At 34.1% G+C, this 26,275-nt stretch overlaps 1 protein-coding gene across 5 annotated transcripts; it reads left to right on the forward strand.

The window, feature by feature from the left end:
* The first annotated feature begins 313 nt into the window (after positions 1 to 313).
* Positions 314 to 26,089, forward strand: PNISR (PNN interacting serine and arginine rich protein). 5 transcript variants are annotated; one of them, XR_004138220.2, is made up of 14 exons: positions 315 to 433; positions 6,664 to 6,744; positions 8,414 to 8,532; positions 9,982 to 10,170; positions 11,542 to 11,765; positions 13,236 to 13,407; positions 14,562 to 14,752; positions 16,319 to 16,456; positions 17,705 to 17,804; positions 18,523 to 18,576; positions 19,642 to 19,812; positions 20,861 to 21,947; positions 22,186 to 22,303; positions 25,707 to 26,089. XR_004138220.2 is itself a non-coding variant. In XM_010983902.3 (13 exons), the coding sequence occupies exons 3-13, from the start codon at positions 8,445 to 8,447 to the stop codon at positions 22,214 to 22,216; spliced, it is 2,445 nt and encodes an 814-aa protein (XP_010982204.2). In that variant the 5' UTR covers positions 315 to 433; positions 6,664 to 6,744; positions 8,414 to 8,444; the 3' UTR covers positions 22,217 to 22,525. The 5 variants fall into 5 exon arrangements, 4 of the variants coding, with proteins under 4 accessions (XP_031311928.1, XP_031311929.1, XP_010982204.2 ...); XM_010983902.3 differs by lacking the exon at positions 25,707 to 26,089 and having other exon boundaries at positions 22,186 to 22,525; XM_031456067.2 differs by lacking the exon at positions 25,707 to 26,089 and having other exon boundaries at positions 8,418 to 8,532; positions 22,186 to 22,525.
* The last annotated feature ends 186 nt before the right edge of the window (positions 26,090 to 26,275 follow it).

Below are 26,275 nucleotides of genomic sequence, written 5' to 3' on the forward strand. Positions count from 1 at the left end.
ACGACCATACACCCTTGGGAGGAGGCTTAAGTTGCGAAAGTAAAAATTTTGATCGAGCTCTGCAGAGAACACTTAAACTCTTGGCTTTTTGCCCACTTTAAGATGAAAATGAGACGGGCATGACGCTGACTACTTTAAAAGGTAACGTACAGGAATGTCCAAGCAGTTGCATCGTGTTGACTACACGGTCGAGGTGGTTTTGCCCATAACAAAAATGGCGCCGGGACATGTTAACCCGGCACAGTCACGTGGTCAGAGACCAAGCTCGGGGACAGTATGGCTTCAGATGACAGACGGATGTTATTATTATTCACTTCCGGGTGAGACCAATCGGGCGCCATCTTGTCTTGTTCGTGAAGAAGTAGAAGCATCGAAAGGGTTGGAGAGGCATTATAGGAACGGTAGCGACAACGGTGTTCCGGAACCAGAGTGGGTAAGTGGTTGAAAACAATTATGTGTGGGGACTTGCCGGCCATTACAACCTTCTTGGTTTTTGTGGCGAGGGTAGCATAACTTAAACACGTAGGCTGCGTACGCTGCTTGGCGCGACCGCCGGAACCTCATCTCCCTTAAAGCGGTGGTGTCCGCCTGACTTGAATCACGGCGGTGCTCCTGGTGAAAAGGAAACGTTCTTATTAAAGAGAGTGCTCACGACCTCCCCCTCTAACTATGAGTTTCCTCCCGGACCAGAAGGGAGTGATTGTTAGGTTCCTGACTAGCCGTTAAGCACTGCGCGTGCGCATTGGCTACCCCCTTATGGGGAGGGGATGCAAAGGGGCGGAGGAGGTGGGTGCCCGGACCTGGACCTTCTGTGCTGTTCCTCTCCAACTACGCAGGCGCAGCCGAGGGCAACTGTGTCCTAACTGCAGTTAGATTCCTTAGTTTGTATTATCCTTGTGTTTTTAAAGTGATAGACTCTAGGGATTAAGCTTCAGGGGGAAAAAAGTAGCCAACATTTAAGTTTTATTGTTCATTGGTGGATACTGTTGTCATTTGAATATCATGGGTACTCAGCAAATTTTGATTGTTGGTAGTTAATTCATAGAACAGCAGAATAAACTTGGAATTTCTGATTTGAGTGCAGCAAGGCAAAACCAAGACAAAAACAACACTAAAGATTCACCTGTGGGAATGTTTTGTAAAATGTTGTGGGGCTATAGGTAAAGTAACAGTAAATTAGTTCTTTTAAGATGGTCTTGGGGGAGGTTGTAGCTCAATGGTAGAGTGCATGCATAAGCATGCACAAGATTCTAGGTTCAATTCCCAATACCTCCATCAAAAAAAACTAATAAGTAAGTAAACCTAACTACCTCCCTCCGCAAAAAAAAAGGGGGGGGGGAGGTTCTCGAGACTCTGTTTAAAACATTTTTTTTGACTGTGTTTTTAGAACAGTTTGATTGACAGAAAAATTGAGCAGATGGTGCAGTTTCCATATAAACTCCCCCCCACCCTTTGACACAGTTTCTCCTACTAACATATATTAGTATGGCACATTTGTTACAATTAATGGATCAATATTGACACATTATTGTTATCTAAAGTCCGTAATTTATTCATGTTTGTTAAGTTTAGATCTAATGTCCTTTTGGTGTCCCAAGATCCCGTTTAGGATACCATATGACATTTAGTTGTCATGTGCCTTAGTTCTTCTCTGGGTTGTAAGTGTTTCTCCAGCTTTCATTGTTTTCTATGGCTGTTGCAGGCTGAAAAGTCATAGACTGAGTTCCTAACTTCAGTGCCTCAGAATATGACTTATTTGGAGATTGGATCTTTAAAGAAGTAAAATGAGGTCATTAGGGTGGGCCCTAATGCATTATAGTGGTGTCCTTGCAAAAAGAGCAGGACACAGAGGGAAGATCATGTAAAAGACACAAGTAGGAGACAGCCATCTAGTAGCCAGGGAGAGAGACCCCAGAATTAAACCAACCCTGCTGACATTTTGATCTTGGATTTGTAGCATCCAGAACTATAAGGAAATAAATTTCTGTTGTCCAGGTCACCCAATCTGTGGTACTTTGTTACCGCAGGTCTAGCAAAGCGATACAATGACCTTGACAGTTTTGAGGAGTAATGGCCAGGTGTATAGTAGGGTGACCTGCTATTGGAATTTATCTTTTTCTCATGATAAGACTCATTTTAGGGATTTGGGGGAGGAAGATCACAGAGGTAAAGTGGCCTTTTCGTCACATCCTGTCAAGGCTACATGCTATGAACATGGCTTATCATGCTAATATCGACCTTGATCACCTACTTGAGGTAGTGTTTGTCAAATTTCTCCACTGTAAAGTTACTCCTTCTCTATTCACTCTCTCCTTTCCATACTGTACTCATTGGGAAGGAAGTCCCTTTGCACAAGCTACCCTTAAAGAGTGGAGAGTTATGCTGTCCCTCCTTTAGGGTGGAGTATCTATATAATTTATTTGGAATTTTTCTGCATGGAAGATTTGTCTTTCTCCTCCCATTTATCTTAATCATTTATTTATATCAGTAAGAATTCGTAGATATTTATGTCATGATTTGTTATAATCTAGTACTACTTTATTTTGTTGCCCAAGTTGTTCCAGCTTTGGACATGGGTAGCTGTTTCAGGTTGTCTTTGACATGCCCCCCTTCTTCTCCCCCCTTTTTTTGAGCCCCTTCTTATTTCGTGGTGCTACCAGATGCTCCAGGCTCATTTTGTGTATTTCTTGCCCCAGTCCTAAGATTCAGCTATTTCTCTAATGATCCTTAATTTTTTTTTTTTTTTTTTTTTGAGAATGGTATTAGAACCAAGGTAAGTGTGCTTATTGCTACTGGGTTGTTGTTTCCTTTAGGCTCTCTACATTTAATTTTGTATCTTTTTTTTTTCCTTCCAAATTTACTTTTCAATTATCACATTTTTTTTGTATCTATAACCAAAGTATTCAATTCTCCAGTATTTTTTGATTACCTCTCTTGAGCTGCAAAGTATTTCAGTATATATCAAAATGCATGTCACATTAAATAGCAAAAAAATTTTTTTAACCACATTTCAGATGATTATAAAATTAACCTTTGTTAGTGCCATTTCCACCTAACCTGAATTCATCCAAATGAATTTTTTGATTTTGAGATCAGTTACCTGATGTATAGGACTGAAGTGGCAGCAGAGAAGAGGATTGTTGCATTTTGTGGTTTCTAAACTTTGTGTTTGATGTGAGAAACATTTCATTATATGCATCAAAGGACAGGTATATTTCTATATTTCTTTGATTTTTGCAGTTGCTGCTTAAGGGCTTTCAAACACTCCATTTTCATTCTCATTTATCTCTTTGTCGCACAGTCTATGAGATGACTTATAAATATTAATGATTGTCATTTAAACAAGTAATTTTAAGAACCTCAAAGCAATGAATGTTCTAATATAGAGTCATCTAAGAAACATATAAGATAAATGATGGTTATTTCTGGTTGTATTAGTTTTTTAGGGATACTATACTAGATTACTACAAACTGAGTGGCCTTAAAACAACAGAAATTTGTTCTTTACAGTTCTCCAGGCTAGAAGTATGACTGAAATAAAGGTTTTGGCAGGGTCATGCATGTGTGCTTGCAAGCCCTCTCTATCTCCCTCCCTTCCGACATCCTTCCCTCTTCTAGGGTAGGATCCTTCCTTGCCTCTTTCTAGTTTCTGGTGGTCCCCAGCCATCTTTGACTTTCTTTGGTTGTAGACACTCCACTGTCTGCTTCTGTAGTCACGTGGCATTTTCCCTGTGTGTGTATCTGTTCTGCTTCTTGTAAGGACACCAATCATACTGGATTAGGACCCACTTTAATCCAGTATGACCTCATCTTGACTTGAATAAGTCTGCAAAGACCTTATTTCCAAATAAGGTCACAGTCACAGTTATTGGAGTCGGGGTAAGACTTCAACACATCTTCTAGAGGAACACAGTTCAATGCATAACACTAGTCATATTCATAAACTAGGTTTCTACAGCTGTGTTTGATAACATGCATGATCTCATGTAACCCATGGTTGTTGATCTTTCTGTTCTTCCCAAATCCCAGTTGTTTCCAAGGAAATAGCAGTTAATTTAACCCTATAAAGGGAAAGTCTTGCGGCCTGGCTCACCAATATTTAAATGTCTCCAAACTTGAGAAATTGAGCTGAGGATCTTTAAAGTTAAGACTATAGAATTGATAAATTGGAATTGATTTTTGATGTTATAAAATCAGAGTAGCAGTGTTAGAATGGCATCTTCATCATTAACTATTAATAGATTTACTTGATAATAAATTTCAGTGAATGAGGAAAATATTTCACCACTTAGTATGGTCAATGTACTTTGGAGCATTCAGATAATTATGAGACATTTCCTCTGCCCTCAAGAAGATTCTTGTTTGAGCCGTGACAAAACACATGAAAATTTTCATGATTAGCTTTCTTTGATTCTTTGTATCTTTAAAAATCTGTAATAGATTTATTTTTTAAAATACACACTCATGGTAAAATAACTCAGAGAATACAGAAAGATATAAAATAAAAAAATTACTGATCTTTTCCCTCCCCAGAGCTTACTACTTTTGAGAGATTTTTCTGTTGTTGTTAGGAATTTTCTATACTAAATTGCATTCTTAAAAAGAGAAAAACCTCAGGCGGCATCATTATTCATCCTGTGTCACATAATTTTTCTTTCACTTAAGAATACAATTTGTACTTCCATATATGTCAGCGTATAAAAATGTGCCTTATTCATTTTAATGGCTAAATAGGAGTCCACTATATGATTCACTCTTATCTCACCTACTGCCTTTTGTGTGTCACTAAAAGCAGATGTTCACTGTTACAAACTTGCTGCAGGTTTTTGAGCTACATGGTAAGTATACCTACCCATGGTTTTTAAGTCTTTGAAGTGAAGGTGCTGGGTCAGAGAGATGAGCATTTACAATTTTGATAATATGCTCTGCTGCTAAATTGTCTCTCCAAAAGACTAAACATTTGGTGTTTTGCCTACACCCTTGTTCAGCACTCATCCTCTGTAGTCAAATAAAGTTTCTCAACTGCAGATTTAATTGAAGCATTTTATCAAATAGCTTCTAACTTCTTACTTCCCTGACTTTTACTGTCACCTTTACTGCATTTTTATTCTGCTTTGCTTCTCACAATTTCACATTCTTTTCATATTTTTCTCAGCCTCAGTGTGCCAAACACTGTATTTGAATAATAGCTTCTATAAAAACTTTGGGGGAAGAAAGCTTTGGAAAACATTAAAAGTGGACGTGATTGGTTTTAACAAACAGAAGAATGGCCACAAGTAATACAAATCAAACTCTTGAAAATATGCAATAAAACCTCTATGCATAGGAAAACTTGGAAGTTTTTTTGGTTTATTTGTATTTTTAAATAAAAGCTTCAACCTATGATATTGTGAGAAGTAGGGACAGAAAGATTTTTTTCCGAAGATAAAACGAAATCTGGATAACTCCTAAATTGCTTTGAGAGAAGAAAATGGAATTGAGTAGAAATGGATTGGCTTGATCACCCCTTCCCCACCCCCTAGTTGTAAACTTGAGTGCTGTCAAAAATGATAACTGAGGAAGTCTTGGTGGTGATATTAACCACTACTTACTGAAGCTGTCTGTGCTGATTTTTCATGTGTTTCCCATTTAATCCTCACAATAACCCTTTGAGGTGAACTACATCCACTATTTTACAGATGAGAAAACCAAGGAGAGCAGTTAATTTGCCAACATTTCATACGGTTAGTGAGTGGTATGGGTAGGCATCATGAATCAGCTTGTATTCAGAAGTCTAGGTGACAAATGGTGGTAAGAAAACTTAAAAGGAGAATTTAAAAAGTTGTCCATGACAACCATTAAACATGAGTAAGTAAAAGAAACTTTGTTTAGCATGATTTCTAGAAAAGTAAATCTGTGTTTTGGAAATGACAGGGAGTCAGTACACATCACTTTCAACATTAAAGTGATTTTACTATGTGCACACATCTATTTGCAACTCCAGTAAGCACTGTGTAGAGCTAGTTTTTAATGCCTACCTGTATGAGTTTACAACCTACTATGCGTTGAACTTTGATATGCCATTAGAGCTTTGGAAAACACAGCAAGCCGTGGTTACGCCAACTTTTTGGTTCTCGTGTGTATAGTTCAGCAGCTTCCTTATCATTAACTTTTAAAAGTAAACAGAAGGAGCTCCAGACCATTTGTTTATTCATTTGTTGTTTAGTGGCTGCTATGTCACTTGCTTTAGGACAGCAAGTAGCTGTCCTGTACCTTTGAGAGACAGATAAATACATTTGTCTTTCTGTCGGCTTTAAAAAGGTATTAATGTAATCGGAAGGAAATTAAACTGTTTGAGGGACAAATTGTTCTCAGCTTGCTGATGTTAATTTTTAAACTTAGACTTCCATAGAAAAAGCTGAAATAATGCATTTATTACTTTATTTATACCATTTAAGTTCATATTTTGAAAGAAAAATGTTTAAAAGCTTTGCTTTCTCAGTTCTGATGTACCTGCTTCCTTTAACTTTATAAAGGTAAATCCTTTCTCATTATAAACTTAATGGAAGAAAAACTTCCAAATTAATTAATTTGCAACTTACGTATTTCATCTGTAGAATTTAGTTATATTAATTCTCATAACTCTTCATTGTCTAAATGCAAACGTATACTTTTTTTTTTCAGGGCATAAGTAATCTTGCTGCTATGCTTCCAAGCTATAGTTCTGAATCAACCTAAGTATTAAACAGAAGGTGAACCTCTAAGGTCAGTCAAAATAGCAGTTGATATTCTGGTGTTCCTCTTTGTTACCTTTTAATTAAAGTTGTTAGGTTACTTTTCAGGGGTGCTAATGAGGTATAGTATAGGTATAGGGTGGAATAGAGAGAGGGAAAACAAAGGAGAAGGAAAAATCTGAGGGGAGATTAGAAAAAGAAGTATAGCTTGGGATTGATACCCAATCCAGTTGTTGGCCTCAAGTGCGGTACTACATAGTGCCTGTTTGCCATATTCTAATAAAACTTTATAATAGAATATGTTAGTACAACTGGAAGACAAGTGCACTTGACTCATAAGTAAATCAAAGTAACAAAAGAATGCGTCTTCCTAATGCATTCCTTTCACATGAACCTAATTTATAGTGTTCAGTCGAGAGATCAGGATCTGCCACTGATAGAACTATGTAACTTTCTGAAAATGCTGCAAAGACTTCAGTTGCAAGCGCTGAGAGCCTGAATTGTAATAGCCAATTGTCCTATTTAAGTTGATGTCTATTACTTCCTTATTATCTGGCTTTCCTACTTTTTTGTGATCCTGCAATACTAAGGCGTAGTTTTGTCTTGTTTTTAGAATAGAGGGAAGAGTCAAACTAAAAGGATTTATTTAGTACACATTTATTTAATACCTGCCATATGCTGAGCCCTGGGGTACAAAACAATGAAGAAACATCCCCTGCTTACTGTTCGTGTCATTGGGTTTTGAATACGGCTGTATGTCAGTGTTGGATAAAGTACAAAGATAGTATGACTTGTAGGCATTTAAAACTTTTTATTGTGAAAGTTTTCAAATTAGTTTACAAGACAAGTAGATTAGTGTGATGCACCCCCCACCCCGTACCCATCACCTAGATTTAATAGGTATTAATGTATGTTCTTTTCCCTCTACTTTTCTGTGCTAATTACATGTTAAGAAACCTGGCCTCATAGACTTTCTCACCTTTTGGACTTGTCTGTTTCTTTTGATACTGTTTGGCCAGAACTTTTGTCCCCTATAATTTCTTTATATTAGAAACAAGAGCCAAAAAGCTCAGTTGGATTCAGGAAAACATTTTTGGTGAAAATATTTATAGTTATTCTGGGGACATAATATTATCTAGTAAGGAGACACCTGATAATCTGTAGAGGTGATATTTTGACAGCCTTTGAATTTGTGATTTCCCATGAACTTTTCTTCTAAGATTGCCTGAATCAGTTGTTTTTATTAGGTTTGGCAATATGGTAGTTTTCTAAATCTGTTCCACCTTCTGCATTCATTAACTGTAATTTATATAAAAGAATTTTTCTTCATTAGCTAGAACTGTTTGGTTACCCTCTTCGATGAATATTGTTTGGGGAAAGATTAAATCACTCTTTTCTAATAATCTTCAAAGTAATTACATTTCCAGGGATTTATGTTGGGAAAAACTAGATTTTCTTCTCCCTTTTGAGCCACATTGATTAGAGCTATGCTTGCCCCCAAACTCTTGACAGCAGCATTAACATGAAGTCCTATTCTTGCTTCAACCTAAAAATTCCAGTTGCCTCTGGCAACCTTTTGACCAGAATTTTAGAGCTCTGACCACATTAAATGTATCATCATCTAATAATTTCTGATACGTGAGCTTTTAAAATTAAAGAACTCTAATTCCCATTTTTAAACTATGTTTATTTTGTTGAAGACAGAAAATCAGACATACTTTAAAAGTCAGGATGTGGGATCAAGGAGGACAGCCTTGGCAGCAATGGCCCTTGAACCAACAACAGTGGATGCAGTCATTCCAGCATCAGCAGGATCCAAGTAAGGAAACAAATTAAACTGGGAGGTGGAGGAGGAGAGGTATATAGAGATGAGTGAGAGATAGGCCATGGGATTAAGTGAGATAGAATTGGGGTTGGTGTTGGATCATTTTATGGTTAGATTTTAATCTCTACTCATAAATAATCTTGCCTAGCATACATAATCAGGGAATGGATTTCCCTTTGGAAGACTTCCTCAAAGGGTAGAAAGCTTTGTGAAGATTTTACATTTTTAAAACTGATTTAGTTTTTGTTTTCTAAAGAAAGGAAAATCTTTCATAAATATGTTGCTTAAGTAAAGCATACTTTTGTTAATTCTGAATTTTACAGTTCTATGTAGATCATAGTCAACTGGTGGTCATTTTAAAATTTCTCTTTAATATGGAATAATTCAAGCATATACAGATGTAGAAAAAAGTATAGGGAGTCCCAATTTATTACTTAACTTTAATAGTTATTCTCATAGCTAATTTTGTTTAATATGACCCCTTCCACTGCCCTGCCTTTTTACTGGGTTAATCCTGTTTTTTTTAGTAGCTACGTTGCATTCTGTTATAGGACTGTACTGTAATAAATTCACTTTTAGGTGATTGATTGTGACTTTTTACTGTTTGAAATCATTACCATAATTTTGTATACATATCATTGTAACTTGTCTAATTATTTTCTTAGGAAAAAATCCAAGAACTAGATTGGGTAGGTCATAGTTGCACATTTCAGAGTTTTAGGTATATATTGCCAAGTTTAACTTCACAAGTTTAACTTCACATGAGTTGTGCCTATTTATATTTTCATCAAAATGTATGAGAATATACCTATTTAATCTTTGCTAAACTGAGTTGTAAAAAACTGTATCTTAATCTTTTTTCTTTATTAATATTAGATCTTAAAATGTTTAGCATAGATATTTGAGGAAAAGAAGACCTCTAAGATAGTAGAGACAATGAATTTTCAATAAAGGATGGCTAAAAAGTTGTAAAGGAAGTATATTTTGACTAGAGAAGGGAGTTAAAGATGCTAAAGACAGGTGACTGAAAAGGAACAGAAATAGATATCTATACTCATCTGAGGTATATGGGATCGAGTGTATACTTGGATAGGACCTGTTTGAGAAAGAGTGAGTTTAAACATTTGTTTTTATGGTGGTTTAAAAAAGGAATAAGTTTTTTAAAAACTCAATAAACTAAGGTACAAGGGAATACATTTTTTTAAGAGTTAATATTAGAAATTGGTTGTTTTTGTGGAGTCCTTTACTGAATGTCTTAAATAGTTTATATTGTCTTGTAGCCTGAATATGGGTTATTTTCTAAGCATTTTTTCCAGCTATAATATTCTGTAATATTTTAAATCTCTAGTAAGGAATAACTGAAATGCTTGTTTTACATAGAGGCACTATTCTTTTAGCTCCTACATTCTGAATGCTAAATTCTGCTATATCAAATTGTGGTAGGCCAGATTGACTGGGCTGCATTGGCTCAAGCTTGGATTGCCCAAAGAGAAGCTTCAGGACAGCAAAGCATGGTAGAACAACCGCCAGGAATGATGCCAAATGGACAAGATATGTCTACAATGGAATCTGGTCCAAACAATCATGGGAATTTTCAAGGGGATTCAAACTTTAACAGAATGTGGCAACCAGGTTTGTTTTTTATGTTTTCCAAATTTTAGGACTAGTTTACAAATAAAATGAGGGTTTAGAATGAGGATTAAAATTGTTTATTTTGCTTAGTTTTATGACTTCTTGAAATTAATGCTCCTTACAGACTAGGCAGTTTCAATTAGATTTGAACTTGAAATTTTGTGGTTAAAATTATTCTATACTCATTCTGCTAGCATTGTGGCACTCAGTTTGATTCTTTTCTTGGTTCTTCATTCCTAGGCTGACAGGGGCTGGGAACACTGGAAACCTCACTTGGCATCTAGGGAAGAGAGCATTCTATGTCTCTCTGTTGCAACCTCTGGCCTTTTCAGAAGCAGCACTGGCAGAGCAAAACATGTCTAGTCTCTAATTAAAGAAAAATTGTGTCACTATGTGACGAATTAGTCTGTCAAATATACTCTGCCCTTACCATCCACCCATCTTTCTCTTCCCTTTTTTTCAGATAGTGAAGATCTTCCATAAGTTTTTATCTGTTTAATTTTTTTGTTTGTTTGCTTTTTTACTTCACAGTATGATTTAGGTTCCTTGATGCTAGTTCAATTTTCTATGACTTGTGTTATTATTTTTAATAGTCACTTCAAATTATTTAGAGGAATCTTACATTTGAGTATGCTAATGGTAAAGTCTTATCTCCCTTTCCCTATTAGTACTTATTATTGTTTCTCAATGTAAGAATAAAAAACTTAAGTAATTGATCCTTTAATACCACTTTTAAAAGGATAAAGAATACTCTAGTCTTTGATAGTAGGAGGTAGTTCATTTCTAGTTTTTTTGAGACTACACCAAATTTCCCCATGTTTGAAATGTTTTGGTTCCTCATTTCATCAGTGACTTATCCTAGCATTTCCACATCCCCAACTTTACTCTGCTGGCTTTCTTTGTGTCCCAAGCAAGTGATTTACCTCTTTGTGCCTCAATTTCTCCTCCTGAAATTGGCAAAAATAATTTCCTGATTTCTCCCTACCTCACAGGGATGTTGTGAGGATAAATGTGTTCGTGGAAGAAAGAAATCTTATAAAATCTTAAGGTATTATTTTTATGGTGTTGTTACTGAACAGAAAGAAAAATTCAACAAAAAAATTGCTTTGGATTTTGTTATGTTCATTAAAGATAATTTTGGGCATTTGGTTTCCATTTGTTTAGGATGTGAATTAGAGTGGAGTTAGCTCATTTGAATTATTTATTAGATTAATTCATTGCTTATTTTTAAGGTAGGAATTTGACCAAGAAGTCATAAATTCTTTAATCTGTTTCTTTACTGAAAAATCTAGCTTTCTTGAGATCTTAAAAATTTGTGTTGATTTTGTTATAACCCCCTGTTGAATGTTTTTATGCCTAAATCCTAAATAGAATGGGGAATGCATCAGCAACCCCCACACCCCCCTCCAGATCAGCCATGGATGCCACCAACACCAGGCCCAATGGACATTGTTCCTCCTTCCGAAGACAGCAACAGTCAGGACAGTGGGGAATTTGCCCCTGACAACAGGCATATATTTAACCAGAACAATCACAACTTTGGTGGACCACCCGATAATTTTGCAGTGGGGCCAGTGAACCAGTTTGACTATCAGGTGAAAGATATTTTGTTGCTTTAATATTGTAGATGTGCACGTAATCCATTCTTTGGAAGTGTCTCATCAAGAGTACCTAAGTTATGTGTTTCACTTTTCAGTCTTGTACAGATAAGCGCACATTATGTCTGAGAAAAGCTACCAATTTTTGAGTATTATAATTCATTAGATTTTTATTTTCTGGTTTATTTGCTTAGGAAAATGGTATAAAGGATTATTAGGGGGAAATTTGGATAAAATGAAAAATGTGTAAGTGCAATAGCTATATGATGTTTTGTTTTCTAATTTATAACTTCAAGATGGTATATTTAAATATTAAATAAAGTTTAGAAAATGCACAGTAGTTGAATACATTATTTATCAATAATAGATTATAGTTAAGACATAAATAAAACACATGAAAAGCATAGCTCATCTTCCTAAATGCAGTTTCTTCTGCTGTGTAGAATTACAACTTTTTCTAGTGTTTTGTTTTGTTTTTTTCCATTCTGACATGACATGTTAATGGAATTGTACATAATTTCCTTTGTAGCATCTAATTCATTCCTAGGGACATAGAACTCTATGGGGAATAGTGTCATTATGTGGGGCTTTGTTTTCTCTAACTACTCTGCCAGGGTTCACCCTTAAATTATAGTGCTAGATGTCATTTTGAAATAATGGATTGCAATTGTTACCTTTAAACTGAGCTATCATCATTTAAAATTTTGAAAAACATATGTTATTTCACTAATTGTGTGGCTAACAGGCACAATGTAAACAGTATTCACTTTGAGAGAGTAATCCTCTTATTCATATATATTCAGATACTTACTGTGTACTAATTTATTATATAGATATGAAAGTTTTTGTTTGGTTTTGAAAAAAATGTAGTAGCAGGGAGCTTCTACTTACACCACATTTGCTTGGTAGATCCTTATGCTAACAAGTCAAAGAGCTCTGTTAGCGTCTGGCTTAGAAAAGCCTCTGAAAATGACAAAATTGCAAAAAATATTTAATGTAGTGATTCAGTAGTTTTCATCCTTGCTTAAAATAGATATTTCTTGCAAGATTATAGAAATAAGTTCACAAGTAGGAAGTTGGAATTGATTTAAAAATTTTTTTCCTGTATTTTCTAGTTACAGAAAAATTGACATTTATTTGATCTCTTGGTAGTAGAAGGAATAGTTAATAAATGGATTCAGAATGAAAAAGCTCATATACATATCCTTTTCTATACTTCTTAAAAAGAGTGAATCAGCTGGATTTTATATGGCTCTTTGCATTTACAAAGGCAGAACATCTTTGTCTTTCTTAAGAAAAGTAAGCCTAGGTTCTTGGGGCTACAGAAATATCGGTGGATATTAGAACCATGGAATTCTTGGATTTGCTGCACACATGGATTTCTACTGTCCCAGTTCATAACACACGTGTGTCCCAGAGAGTATGTTACTTTAATGTGAAGAAAAATAAACTGCAATACTCTTTCAGCATGGGGCTGCTTTTGGTCCACCGCAAGGTGGATTTCATCCTCCTTATTGGCAACCAGGACCTCCAGGACCTCCGGCACCTCCCCAGAATCGAAGAGAAAGGCCATCATCATTCAGGGATCGACAGCGTTCACCTATTGCACTTCCTGTGAAGCAGGAGCCTCCACAAATTGGTAGCTATTTAAGTTTAGTGAACCACAATTGGCATGATTTCTTGATCATATAAAAAAGGATGTTTTGTTTTCTTTAAGTTCTTATAATAGCTTGATGTTAGGAATTGATACTTTAAAATCCTATCATTTTATAGTCATAAACCTTAAGATTAGAAAAAAGATACTGGTCTAAAATATTAAAAGTTTTGAAATCTTTAAAATAAGTCTTTACCTTAAACTCCAGATTTTGTGATGAAATATACATTTATCATGGCCGTAACATGTTATTTTCTTAGATGTTTATAATTAGATACATTGTGTTAGTATATGAACACTTACCCCTTTTAAACCTCCTAGTTCTCTTGTCTCTGGACTCTTTCCACTCTCAGTTCATCCAGTATGCTGCTGTCAGATTAATTTTTCTTTGATTATTTCACTTTCTATAGTATTTGGCAGACAGTTTTGATTTTTAAATAGCATTAAAACTAATTTATTGCCAGTGTCAAGTTACATATTTATATTACTTTCTATCTGGAAATCCAAATCCGGAACTTAATGGGCCAGAACGTTTAAGTCTTTCCTTTTTAATCACAAAGTAGACAATTTAGGAAGATTCTCATTTCTTTTTTAAGTTACAGAATAATACTAGTTCAAATGAATTCTTAATATGACGGTGGACTTGAGCTTTTGTTTAACTCTGTTCTGTTTTCATATTTTAGAAAGAAGCATAATGTAACAGTTTGGCTCTGAACTAGCTCATATCATTACTTACTATCTTTGTAACCTTGAGCACATCACTTAATCTTTTTGAGCCTCAGTTTCCTCACATGAAAAGGAGATGGAGTAATAGTAGTGCTCTTTTAGGGCTTTTTTAGGATTAAGTGAGATGGTTTAATGTGCTCTTATAGTTCCCTGGCACATTGTAAGCATTAAGAAAATGTTAACTATTGCTATTAAAAGTGATGATTTTAAAGAAAAGCGTGATGTTTCAGATTGTTTTTATTACCGCTGTCTTCCTGGAGAATGATAGTATTTGTTCTAAGCTTTCATATGGCACTAGAGTTCTTTTTTTAAAATTTACTTGCAATGATTGTAGAAATTCAAGTATAAGGAACTCATGCATTGATGATTTTTACTTGACTGACTTGTGAATATTTTTTTCCCATGTGAAACAGATGCAGTAAAACGCAGGACTCTTCCAGCTTGGATTCGAGAAGGTCTTGAGAAAATGGAACGTGAAAAGCAGAAGAAATTGGAGAAAGAAAGAATGGAACAGCAGCGTTCACAATTGTCCAAAAAAGAAAAGAAGGCCACAGAAGATTCTGAAGGAGGAGATGGCCCTCGTTTACCTCAGAGAAGTAAATTTGTAAGTAGACTCTCCTGACATGAAACTCCATGTGCTATCTGTGTGAAAAGTTTATTGAAAGAAATAGGTATTATTTTAGCCTATAGAAAAGTATTAATGTCCCTGAGATTACTTTCAGTAAGTGTATTGAGGATTATGTTTTTATGTATGTGTTATGTAGTAAGGAGGAATGGGGTGGTGAATTTATAAAACATTTTATTCCAGACAGAAATTATTCAATGAGTTTCAGTGAGATGCTAGATAATAGATTTTCCCTTGACAAACAAATCTGTTCTTTTGTTGTAGGACAGCTAATTCCCTGGTGGTGGACTGTAAAGCAAAATTACACCAGAGGATGTAATAACTTTCATAGTTTTTGACATAAGCACTGAAAGTAACATAAAGTTTAAATCTTTAAATCTTCATTAGTTAGATGTCATGAGTGGCTTAGGAATTTTTTGTTCAGTAGCAATATACTCCTTGCTGGTATAGCAGCCATGCACTGGCCAGTATGCAAGTTAGGAAATGGGTCATCATCCCGAGGCCATTTTCTGCTTCAACAATAAGCCTCAAAGACAACAAGTAACAAGATTTAAGCAGACATTGGTTTTGCTTAAATTCGATGAATACCATAAATTATTTTTATTTTTTAACAAAAGAACCATGTTAAGGGTGTGATTTTTGTTCTGGGTTTATACAGGTAAGAAACAACCGACTATCACTATTAAAGTTTACCTTAAAAAAATTTTTTTAAACCGTTACATGAAATAATCGATTTCCAGGTTTGATGTTTTTTTGTCTCAAAAAAGCTTTGGAGGTTATCTTCCCTCTCCTCCCAAATGCCATTGGCTTGTGTTACATGTATTCTTCCTCTGGTTCAGATAGTCTTTCCATAGTAGTATTTAAGTGATCACTTTGTCTTTTACATGGTAGGATTGTTAAGAGTGATTATGGAAAACTTCTTTGCCTAAAGAAGGGTCCTCCTTTCAAGGTATGCTATCTGGACACTGAAAAGCTAAAGCCACACAGAGAGACAAACTGCTGATATTTCCTCTGTCTGAAGTAGACCTCATTTTTTACCTATCTGTCCATTACATAGCTAAAAAGCAAATTTCACTAGCAAGCTGTGATCTGGAAATTGACTTTAAATTTTTCAAGTCACATGATTTTAGGTAAATAGCTTTAATTTACAGCTGTAAAAGTTACACTGAATAATATGACTGGTCCATTTATCCAGAATTCTACACAGCACTCATTTCAGGATCATCATATATGATAGATATTAATTAAATCAGTCTCTGGGCATGGTGCTTCTGGTTATTTATAAAATAAGATAAAATTTGACTAAGGAAAAAAAGTTGGAAAATAATTAAAATTGATTCTTACTAGCCATATGGCAATCTTATATTTCCTCTCAGGTAATACTTTATATTACCAAGTGAAATCTATAGCATAAAAATGTAATTTAGAGAGAAATTTCATTTTTATTTATCTGTTTCATATTAATTTGGGATTTTAAAGTAGAGTATACAAGATAATTATTTTACATTGTGAGCATGAATTTGACCACCCATATTATTTTTTTAGGATAGCGATGAAGAAGATGAAGACACTGAAAATGTTGAGGCTGCAAGCAGTGGAAAAGTCACCAGAAGTCCATCTCCAGTTCCTCAAGAAGAGCAAAGTGAACCAGAGATGACTGAAGAAGAGAAAGAGTATCAAATGGTAAAATGTTAAATTTCTTACCATGTACAGCATTTAAAAAAAATTTTTATTGAGGTATAATTGATAGACACTTTATGTTACAGGATATATCTTGTTTATAATTTTTTGTAAGTTATTGATTGGCTGTCTTAAAACACTTAAACTGAGAACTCATGAAACTGTTATGAAATGTATATTTACTGGGCAAAAATGTCTGCAAAATCCAAGTAACACTTATAATATGAAATCACAGCTTATAAAGCAGTGATTCATTAAACACACTTTCTAGTTCCGATGTTGTAGGTAAACAGCATTTTACTACATGAGACCCAAGAGAATATTTATTGATCTATTATTTTCTAAAGTGTGTTTTGGGTTTTTTGGGTTTTGTTTTTAAATTTTTTCTAATTGACGTACGGTCAGTTTACAGTGTTGTGTAAAGTGTTTTTTGAATACTGAGAAAGATTAAAAGACTGCATAGAAAAAAATTTAGGAAGCACTGGTAAGCACAGTTAAACATATTTCTTCAATGCAAGCCTTTAATATCTAAAATGTGTATTGTCATTTTCTTAAATTTGGGAATGTAATATGCTGCATTTCTGATACAGAACAACCAGTGATATTTGGGATGTTTTTAGATGATGCTGATTCAGTGGACTCTCATTTAATTAGATGAGTAATCTGGAGCCCAGAGGTTAAGGGTCTAACTTATAGTCTACATTTGAAAACAGCTGTTGGTAGCCAAACCAGTGCTAGAATCCAGCTCTTATTTCCAATCTATTTTACTCTGTATTACAGTAATCAAGAAAAAAAAAGGACTTCATCTCACAGAATGGAATAACTGCCTTTTCCTTATTTTGGTTTTTTTCCCCTCAAGTTTTACCTTGAGTTGAGGGTTAAGTTGAGGGGTAAGTTCCTAAGTGACTCAAGAAAGTAGCGTTGTGCTGCTAATTATGTATTATTAGATGAAGAGATAGTCCTCACAACTTAAAACACCTGTGGGAGTTTTTAATAGGGACTTTTAAAAAAATGTTTTGTTAGAATTAGAATTCAGTGTCTCTACTATTCAGTTAAGTTTATATATTTTTCTTTAATCCGTGTGATTTTGAAATTTTTTAAAGTTTTGATATTTTACAGTAATTTTCAAGGTATTTTATTCCTTGAAATAGTTGATCTGATCTTTAAAAATGTTTTATAAAATGGCCTTGCCTTTTAATTTTTTTTGAAAATGTCAAATAATTAAATCAGAAAAAAAAAATCTTTCCTTAGATGTTGCTGACAAAAATGCTTCTAACTGAAATTTTACTGGATGTCACAGATGAAGAAATTTATTATGTAGCCAAAGATGCACACCGGAAAGCAACGAAAGGTATATTGTGGGTGTTCTTGGTTTTCTTTTTCTGGGGGTGTTTTGGTTTGGTGGCTACTTTGGACTTCTTTTGTTGTCCTTGTTGAATTACTGGCAAATTTTGAATATTCTCTTCCTGCATGTTTTAACTCTTTGGGAAAGGTTAGATTTATTAGACACCATATTAAAACTCTACAAATATTTTTGTTTTATCCAACCCACTTGAATACAAATTAGCAATTATGCTGTTCTAAAAAATGTAGTGTGGAAAATTCTTGATTTTACTTGATTTTTTTATAGATACCATGGTATTGGTGTATGATTTCTAATACAGTTAGTTTGACTAAGGAATTGAATTATGAACCTTCAGAATTTTCAGTTTACCACTTACAATTTTTACAGAAGCAAGTAATGCTCACCCTCACCTGTGTATTTTTAGTTACAGTTAAAAAAATATATTTAAAACAAAATTTAAATAATGGGCAGTACCACAAAAGTAAAAAATCAATGTACTGGTCAACATTTTTCCTTATTGTCAACCAATTTCAGCTCACATCAGAATTATAATTTCAAGGCCAGCCATGATACTGGTTTAAAATGAATGTTATGTTTTTAATGTTTCTTCTCTCCCCAAAAAGCAGCAATAGTAGTAGATTTAACAATACCATAGACTCTCATGACTATGAAATCGTGGCTATTTGTGTTAACATGTTGTTCCTGTTGTTGATGTGATACAAAGCTCCTGCAAAACAGCTGGCACAGTCCAGTGCACTGGCTTCCCTCACTGGACTCGGTAAGTATTCTCCTTATTTGTGAGAGGGCCTTAAAGGGAAAATCACACTTACCTTGTCTCTCTCTGCGTATTCTGTTTTGAAACTGTACTATTCCTACTCAGTTTATAAAATTTAGGTCTTAGGGTTATATCAGCCTCTAAAAGGTTTGCTTTTTTTTTTTTAACTAAAGCATTCACGTGGGATTATTATAAATATGGTGGCTAATTCACAGTTTATTGGGGCAAGTTGTAATAGTTCATAGTTTAGCCGTCATAGTATTTAAGCTCACTTTCAGAATTACTGCATACATGCCTTAGGGAAGAACCTATCCTCTAATGCTTTTAAGGACCTTTACTTAGATTGTGTTGCAGCAAGTCAAGTTTTAATAGAGGAAAGGGTTTTCTTACAGCATAATAGTAGTGATGTGTTCATAATTTATTATTTGCATGATATATTATCAAGTATATAAAAACTTGAATTTGCCTTTTCCACACCATTTCAAGTTAATTTTTGTGAGGATCAACAGAAATGGATAAAACCAAATGCCCATGTGATTTTGTTATTACTATTTAGATCACTTCAGGGTGGGGAGTAGTTTTAGCAACATACCATTTCTGTACCATTGAGAATTACAATATTCTAATTTTGTTAGGGAAAAAATACTTGGCATCCCTTGAATTTCTAAGCTTTGAACAATGAAAGAGTTAATTTTAGAAATATTTTTAGGATCATCATAAATTTGTTTAAGGTGGTTGAATTGATTATGCTTTTAGTGAGGCTTTGTTACTGCCCTGTTAAATGGTTTGGTTGGTTAGCGTGGACAGTAAGACAAAATCATTCTCAAGGCTCCCTTACGGTGAGGAATACATGAAATATTCCAGAAGGAATAAGATACTAAGTATCAGTTTTCTTGAGGGTTATATGTACCATTTTAAGAATTGTAATGTATACTCCCCACCCCGAATAAGCATATTCTTCCAGGAAAAGGCAGTGAGAAAAGAAATGAACTTTCTTCTCAGACCTTAAAAGGTTTTTAGTTCATAGAATAATTTTTACATATGATAGACTGGGCTTTATGCACACAGGTGGACTGGGTGGTTACGGATCAGGAGACAGTGAAGATGAGAGGAGCGACAGAGGCTCCGAGTCATCTGACACTGATGATGAGGAATTACGGCACCGAATCCGGCAAAAACAGGAAGCTTTTTGGAGAAAAGAAAAAGAACTGCAGCTGTTACATGATAAACAGATGGAAGGTATATCTTTTAGACTCAATTTTTATACAATTCTGTTTGTATTTCTTTCTCTTTTTCAACCAACCTAAAAATATCAAAGGATAGAAGCAAGACTAGATTATAAATAATATGTGATGTAACTGAAACTAAGGTTTTTAGCTCATTTGCAATTTTTATCAAACTTAAAATCAAAATTGTAGTATTTAAAATATGTGGTTTATAAAAGTTAAGCTGTTAATTTGTTTTATTTTGGGAGACATTAATTCCAGTGGTTATAAGTTAAGCTGTTAGTGTATTTTCATTTCTTATTAAGGTTCTTAAAATGAAAAAATATTTTTGAAATAGGGGAAATATATTGTAAATCATTGAAAAGCATAGTTAAGGGTAATAGAGGACTTTTTAGAATTTATTTTAATGTAAAATACATGAATGCAATTCTTGGTTTATGTAACAGTACTAAGAATAATGAAAGAATATTTATTTAGAATTGCTTTTTTGGGAAATCTTATTTGGACAATTTGAAAAGTAATTACTGAGAGTTAACAGTCAAAAATTTCCTATAAATTACTTGTTTAGCTTCTAGTTACCTTACTGTACAAAAAGGAAATCTTTTCTTACTTCGCATGTACCTCTGTACTTTGGTACTCTGTGGCTAGACTGTCTAGGAGGGTAGCTGACTACATGTAGCTATGGAGCATTTGAAATGTAGCTAGCCCAAACTGAGATGTATAATTATGTATAAAATACACACTAGATTTTAAAGAATACTTTAAAAAAAAAAAAAAGCAGGCTATCTCAGTATTCTTTTTAATGGATTACATGTTGACATGATAATATTTTTGATATATGTTGGGTTAATAAAATATTAAAATTAATTTCACCTGTTTCTTTTTACTTTTTTAAATGTAGCTACTAGAAAATCTTGAATTACTTATGTGGCTTGTGTTCTATTTCTATTGAACGGTGCTGGTGTGTTTTTAATAGTCTGGTAGCTTGAAATTTGGTTAGTATGGGAGTTTCTTCGTTGTATTTTTGCCTTTCTTAGTGTTTTTGTCTTTTTCTGTTTCAGAAGAAAAGCAACAAACAGAAAGGGTTACAAAAGAGATGAATGAATTTATTCATAAAGAGCAAAATAGTTTGTCACTACTAGAAGCAAGAGAAGCAGACGGTGATGTGGTTAGTGAAAAGAAAAGAACTCCAAATGAAACTACGTCAGCTTTAGAACCCAAAAAAGAGCATAAAGAAAAAGAGAAACAAGGAAGGAGTAGATCAGGAAGTTCTAGTAGTGGTAGTTCCAGTAGCAATAGCAGAACTAGTAGTACTAGTAGTACTGTCTCTAGCTCTTCGTACAGTTCTAGCTCAGGTAGTAGTCGCACTTCTTCTCGATCTTCTTCTCCTAAAAGGAAAAAGAGACATAGTAGGAGTAGATCTCCAACAATTAAAGCTAGACGTAGTAGAAGTAGAAGTTACTCTCGCAGGATTAAAATAGAGAGCAATAGGGCTAGAATAAAGATTAGAGATAGGAGGAGATCTAATAGAAATAGCATTGAAAGAGAAAGACGAAGAAATCGAAGTCCTTCCCGAGAGAGACGTAGAAGTAGAAGTCGCTCGAGGGATAGGCGAACCAATCGGTCCAGTCGCAGTAGGAGTCGAGATAGGCGTAAAATTGATGATCAGCGTGGAAATCTTAGTGGGAGCAGTCATAAGCATAAAGGTGAGGCTAAAGAACAAGAGAGAAAAAAGGAGAGGAGTCGAAGTATAGACAAAGACAGGAAAAAGAAAGACAAAGAAAGGGAGCGTGAACAGGATAAAAGGAAAGAGAAACAAAAACGGGAAGACAAAGATTTTAAGTTCAGTAGTCAGGATGATAGGTTAAAAAGGAAACGAGAAAGTGAAAGAACATTCTCAAGGAGTGGTTCTATATCTGTTAAAATCATAAGACATGATTCTAGACAGGATAGTAAGAAAAGTACTACCAAAGATAGTAAAAAACATTCAGGCTCTGATTCTAGTGGAAGGAGCAGTTCTGAATCTCCAGGAAGTAGCAAAGAAAAGAAGGCTAAGAAGCCTAAACATAGTCGATCGCGATCCATGGAGAAATCTCAAAGGTCTGGTAAGAAGGCAAGCCGCAAACACAAGTCTAAGTCCCGATCAAGGTAGTATACTTTTTAAAGTATTTTGTCTGATTTTTAAAAAAAATTTTGAATTTATTCAAAGTTGAAAGTGTCCTTTCTCTCTCTCTCTTTAATAAACTCAGTTTGGTACTTGATAAATGATCATAGTCTTAAATAATTTTAGAAATCCTATATAATAGTATTTATTTGAAAATTGCAGATTCTTTAATTTAAAATACATTTTTATTTTTAAATTTTGTCTTTTCCCTTTTTTTTTCAGATCAACAACCCCTCCCCGTCGTAAACGCTGAGGAATGATGTGGCCAGAATGCCATGATGTTTAAAAAATTCCATGAGTTTTAAGGGCTTGTCTCATTATAGAGGCACATTGTGGCTGTGTAGGTGAAACCAGAATTTTTTTTTTTTAATCTGTAAATAGGTGTACTTTTTCCAAATGCTGCTCCAAGTTACTTAATAGGATTTCTTTGTATTACATTTTTTTCAAAAAATAGTGCATAATAAGACTATAAACATGGCATTCTCTTTCAGCTGTAATGTTCTTAAAATTATTCTTGAATGTACTGTGATGTCAATAAAGCTCTTTAGTTCATTTTTGTTAACCTCTTGCACCTTAATTTTATGATTCTAATCTAAGGAAAGTACTTTCATAAAAAGGCAGCTGGAATTTTGTATAACAGGTTTTAAAGGTACTTCCTCTCACCTCCCCCAAAGGAAATGGTTTTAACTTAGTTTGTCAGTTTGTAAATTGTACCCATGGATTTTTGTCAAATTTCAACCATAAGGGTATAGAAGAGGGCCAGAAATAGACCTTTACTTTCATTTGGAAGCATTTCACAGCTTTATAAACTTTTCTTCCTGTTTGGGGGATTTTCAAGTAATATATTCTCTGTGTGTAAAAAGTATGGTTCATGCCTGTAAAATGAAATTGCTGGAATTGATCAAGCCAGTACACCATTAGAATTATTTATAAGAAACAATTGTGTTTGACACTAATAGTCAAGTCTGGAACTATACTCTGCAGTTACCCACTTGTTTTAGAAGCATATTTCAAACACTTTGGGATTATTATAGAACTAAGACTCACAATTCAATATATTTATTTTTTTTAAGTATAATATGATCTCAGCTCAGTGGAGGAATGCTGTATTATGCATTTGTGTCAATTTCTTAACATTAAAATCATCTGGTTTTGTCAGTTTTTTAAAATTATGATCAGTGAATGGTCTAGCAATTTAAGGCAGTCATAAACTGAGTAAAATGAGGCTCTGCAGGCATTTAAATGCTCAGCTGTTTACAGTGTCCATTTTTATGATTACTCAGTTATGTCACAATAGATAAATCTCTGAAAACAAATGCTCTTAAATTTTAATTTAAAAAGAAAAGAACAACAGGTGCAGATCACAGCACAGTTTTAAAGTATGCCTTCTTACCAGCAATAGTTATTTTAAAATAAGCCAGGTTTTTGCCGAGATCAGTGTTTCCTCAAAATTAAGGTAGAAGTGGATTTGTATAGTATGCTCTTGTACCTCCACATAGGTTCTTAAATAATTTTGAGCAATTATGCATTTATCTAGATGAAATAAATCAACTGTGAATAAATGCATGTTTACCAAAATGGTTGTTTTTTACAGTGCATTTAGTTCTGATATTTATAAAGTTGACATTTCACACAATAACTTTTAAATAGTTTGGAATTCTGTATAGTTTAGACATCAGTCCCAGCTGGAGACAAAGTAAAGGAAAATGTGCAATATTTTTTATGTAGGTGAGCTAACACAGTGTACTTAATTGCAGAATCAATTATCCAGTTAATTTGTAATAGATAAGTTGTATAACATTTTCATATCTTAAAATGTTTTTTAGATCAATCTTCAAGTGAAATAATATTTTCAAAATAAAATTCTACAGAAAAGTTCTGCTGGCTATGATATGCACATTTTTGGACAAGATATGAACTAGATGGAGCCAAAAGTAGTATTTGACAGTTTGAATACTCTGCCATAATATGCAAGCTTCTTACTTAAATCTGTAGATATTTAAATATCATGATGTATGTGATTATTAGTAAATACATCAGTGTTATAATTAGATACTTGGGTTTTCAGTTTAGAGTATCATTTCATTGACATGTAATGACATATGTTTACCTTGAGTGGTAAGATTTTATAAAACAGGGCTTCCATGATTTGGGATGTGATCACTAAAACTTACACATAAGTTAATTAGATGTGCAATTTGGTTATGAAATCTTTTCTAAAATGACACCACCAGAAGATTAATAGATTAAATTTTGAAACAATCATTGGTCTGGATTGGTTAACAAAAACTGTCTTAAGAGATTTTCTTTTAAAATATTTCTAGTATATCGATCATACTTGTTTTTGTGGAGTGGGGGTAAACCACACCATTAAGAGAATAAAATGTAATTTGGAAGAGATAATTACAAGGTTTGTTTCAGGCCCCAAAATATAAATAAAGATTGGTGTAGAATCTCAGTGTATATGTTTTCTGCCATTGTAAAATATCTTTTTAAAAAAGCATCTATTTCTAATGGTAAAATACACAATAGGTGAACCTTCCAAACATCATCTATCTTTCAGTGTTTGAGTTACTCTGTTTCTTCAAAGAAAGAGATGAGATATAATTAGTAGATGAGATTTTTTTATTTTCTGTGGGAATGTTTACATAGAAATTATATAAGGCCCAAAGTCTTAACAGAAATCTTTACACTTAAACTGAGTTTTTCTTTTCTTATACATTAAAGTCTATTTTAAATTATTGAAGTTTCTAAAATATATTAGGCATGGTTTAGTGAAAATAATAATTAGATTCATTGGGTTGTCCTGGCTCTGCTGTTTGATGTATTTTGGATAAATCACTTATTCACTGTGGGCCTCAATTTTTCTAACTGTATATAAAGGTAGAGATTAGATTACCTCTAAGGTCTTAAATACTTCTAGCCTTTAAGTGCTTCAATTTTAAGTAGACTTTGGTTGTAATGTCTAAACTTAAATGAGAAAATGAGGTTTTTATTAGTCCTTAAAATAGCTCATGTGATGAGTTACATAAAGTTTTATTAGGTGTCACCCAGAGTTTCCTATAAAAACACAGGTTAAATCTGCCATATTCTGATTATGGTAGTGTTTAGATAAAATTTTCCTAAGTTAACCAATTTATATGTAATTTTGTAAATACAATAATTTATCAGTTAAACTTGAGTGGGTGTAATAATGTATCATTTCAAAGGGATAAAACTTACCTGTAAGGAGGGAGCACTTTACCCTTAACTTGAAAAAGTTTATATAAAATCATAAAATTGAATTTTAAAATATTAAATAGATTCTTAGCTTTATAGCAAAATAAAATTGTAGACTCTACAACACATTTATGGGTGAGACCATGGGCATAATCTGAGAAATAACTCCAACAACAGCCATGTGTCACATTAACAGCTGCAAGTCCTTCCAACATCACTGGTTTGAGTGTCATTGGAAAAGCCTTCTGTTGATATTTGTAGGGAAGAATACTATGAGCTAGTTTTGGCTATCTGGGCCAAACTAGTGGGTATTCAAGAGACTTGTTTCCTATTGGCATTAAGACAAATCACTGATTTTGTTGAACTGAAAATACAGTGAAAGGCTCTGAAGCCCAGTGAGGGGGAACATTAAAAGAAAGTATTTAAATAAAGCTCTTAGAACTTCTGTTGTGCTTGCACTTTGCTTTGTCCTTGGATCTGTCACTCCAGCAAATATAATACGTGCTAAATGTTCTTTTGTGCAGAGCTTTCTGCCTTCAGTTGGAGAGATGGTCATGTATCTTGAGAGAGGATCTCTGAAGAGGACATTACAACTGAAAAGTCTGCAACCATTCTTGTAGGAGGAGGTCAATATTTTACTAAGAAGCCATAAGGGAAAGACCATTACTGAGCAGTAAATTCACTAATTTGAAGAACCCTCTACCAATCTGACCCTGCCTGTTAAAAATGTAGTGATTTTTTTTTTGCCTTTAATGTTGGAAATTTATCACTGTTCTTACCCAAGAAAAGGCTTTATACATTTAGAAGTATAATGTTACCGATCGCCATTCTAACTGTAAATGAATTTTGCCTAGCCTGAGTGATTAACAGTCTCCTGCTACATAATGTATTCCCTGTCCAAAATATCAGGTCACTCGCAGAAAATAAAATTTAAATTTAGACTTTTGGCCCTCTGTGATAGTTGAGTGCCTTGAAAGGGGAAACAGTCCTACCTTAGGGAAGAAGTTCTTCCAATCTTCTCTGACTCCAAGTTAGGATCAGTGTCTTACAGAAGTATGAATGTACTTGGGAGACATCTGTTAAATATAAAACA

Source organism: Camelus dromedarius, chromosome 6 (genome assembly GCF_036321535.1).
Source record: "Camelus dromedarius isolate mCamDro1 chromosome 6, mCamDro1.pat, whole genome shotgun sequence".
NCBI classification, from domain to species: Eukaryota; Metazoa; Chordata; class Mammalia; order Artiodactyla; family Camelidae; genus Camelus; species Camelus dromedarius.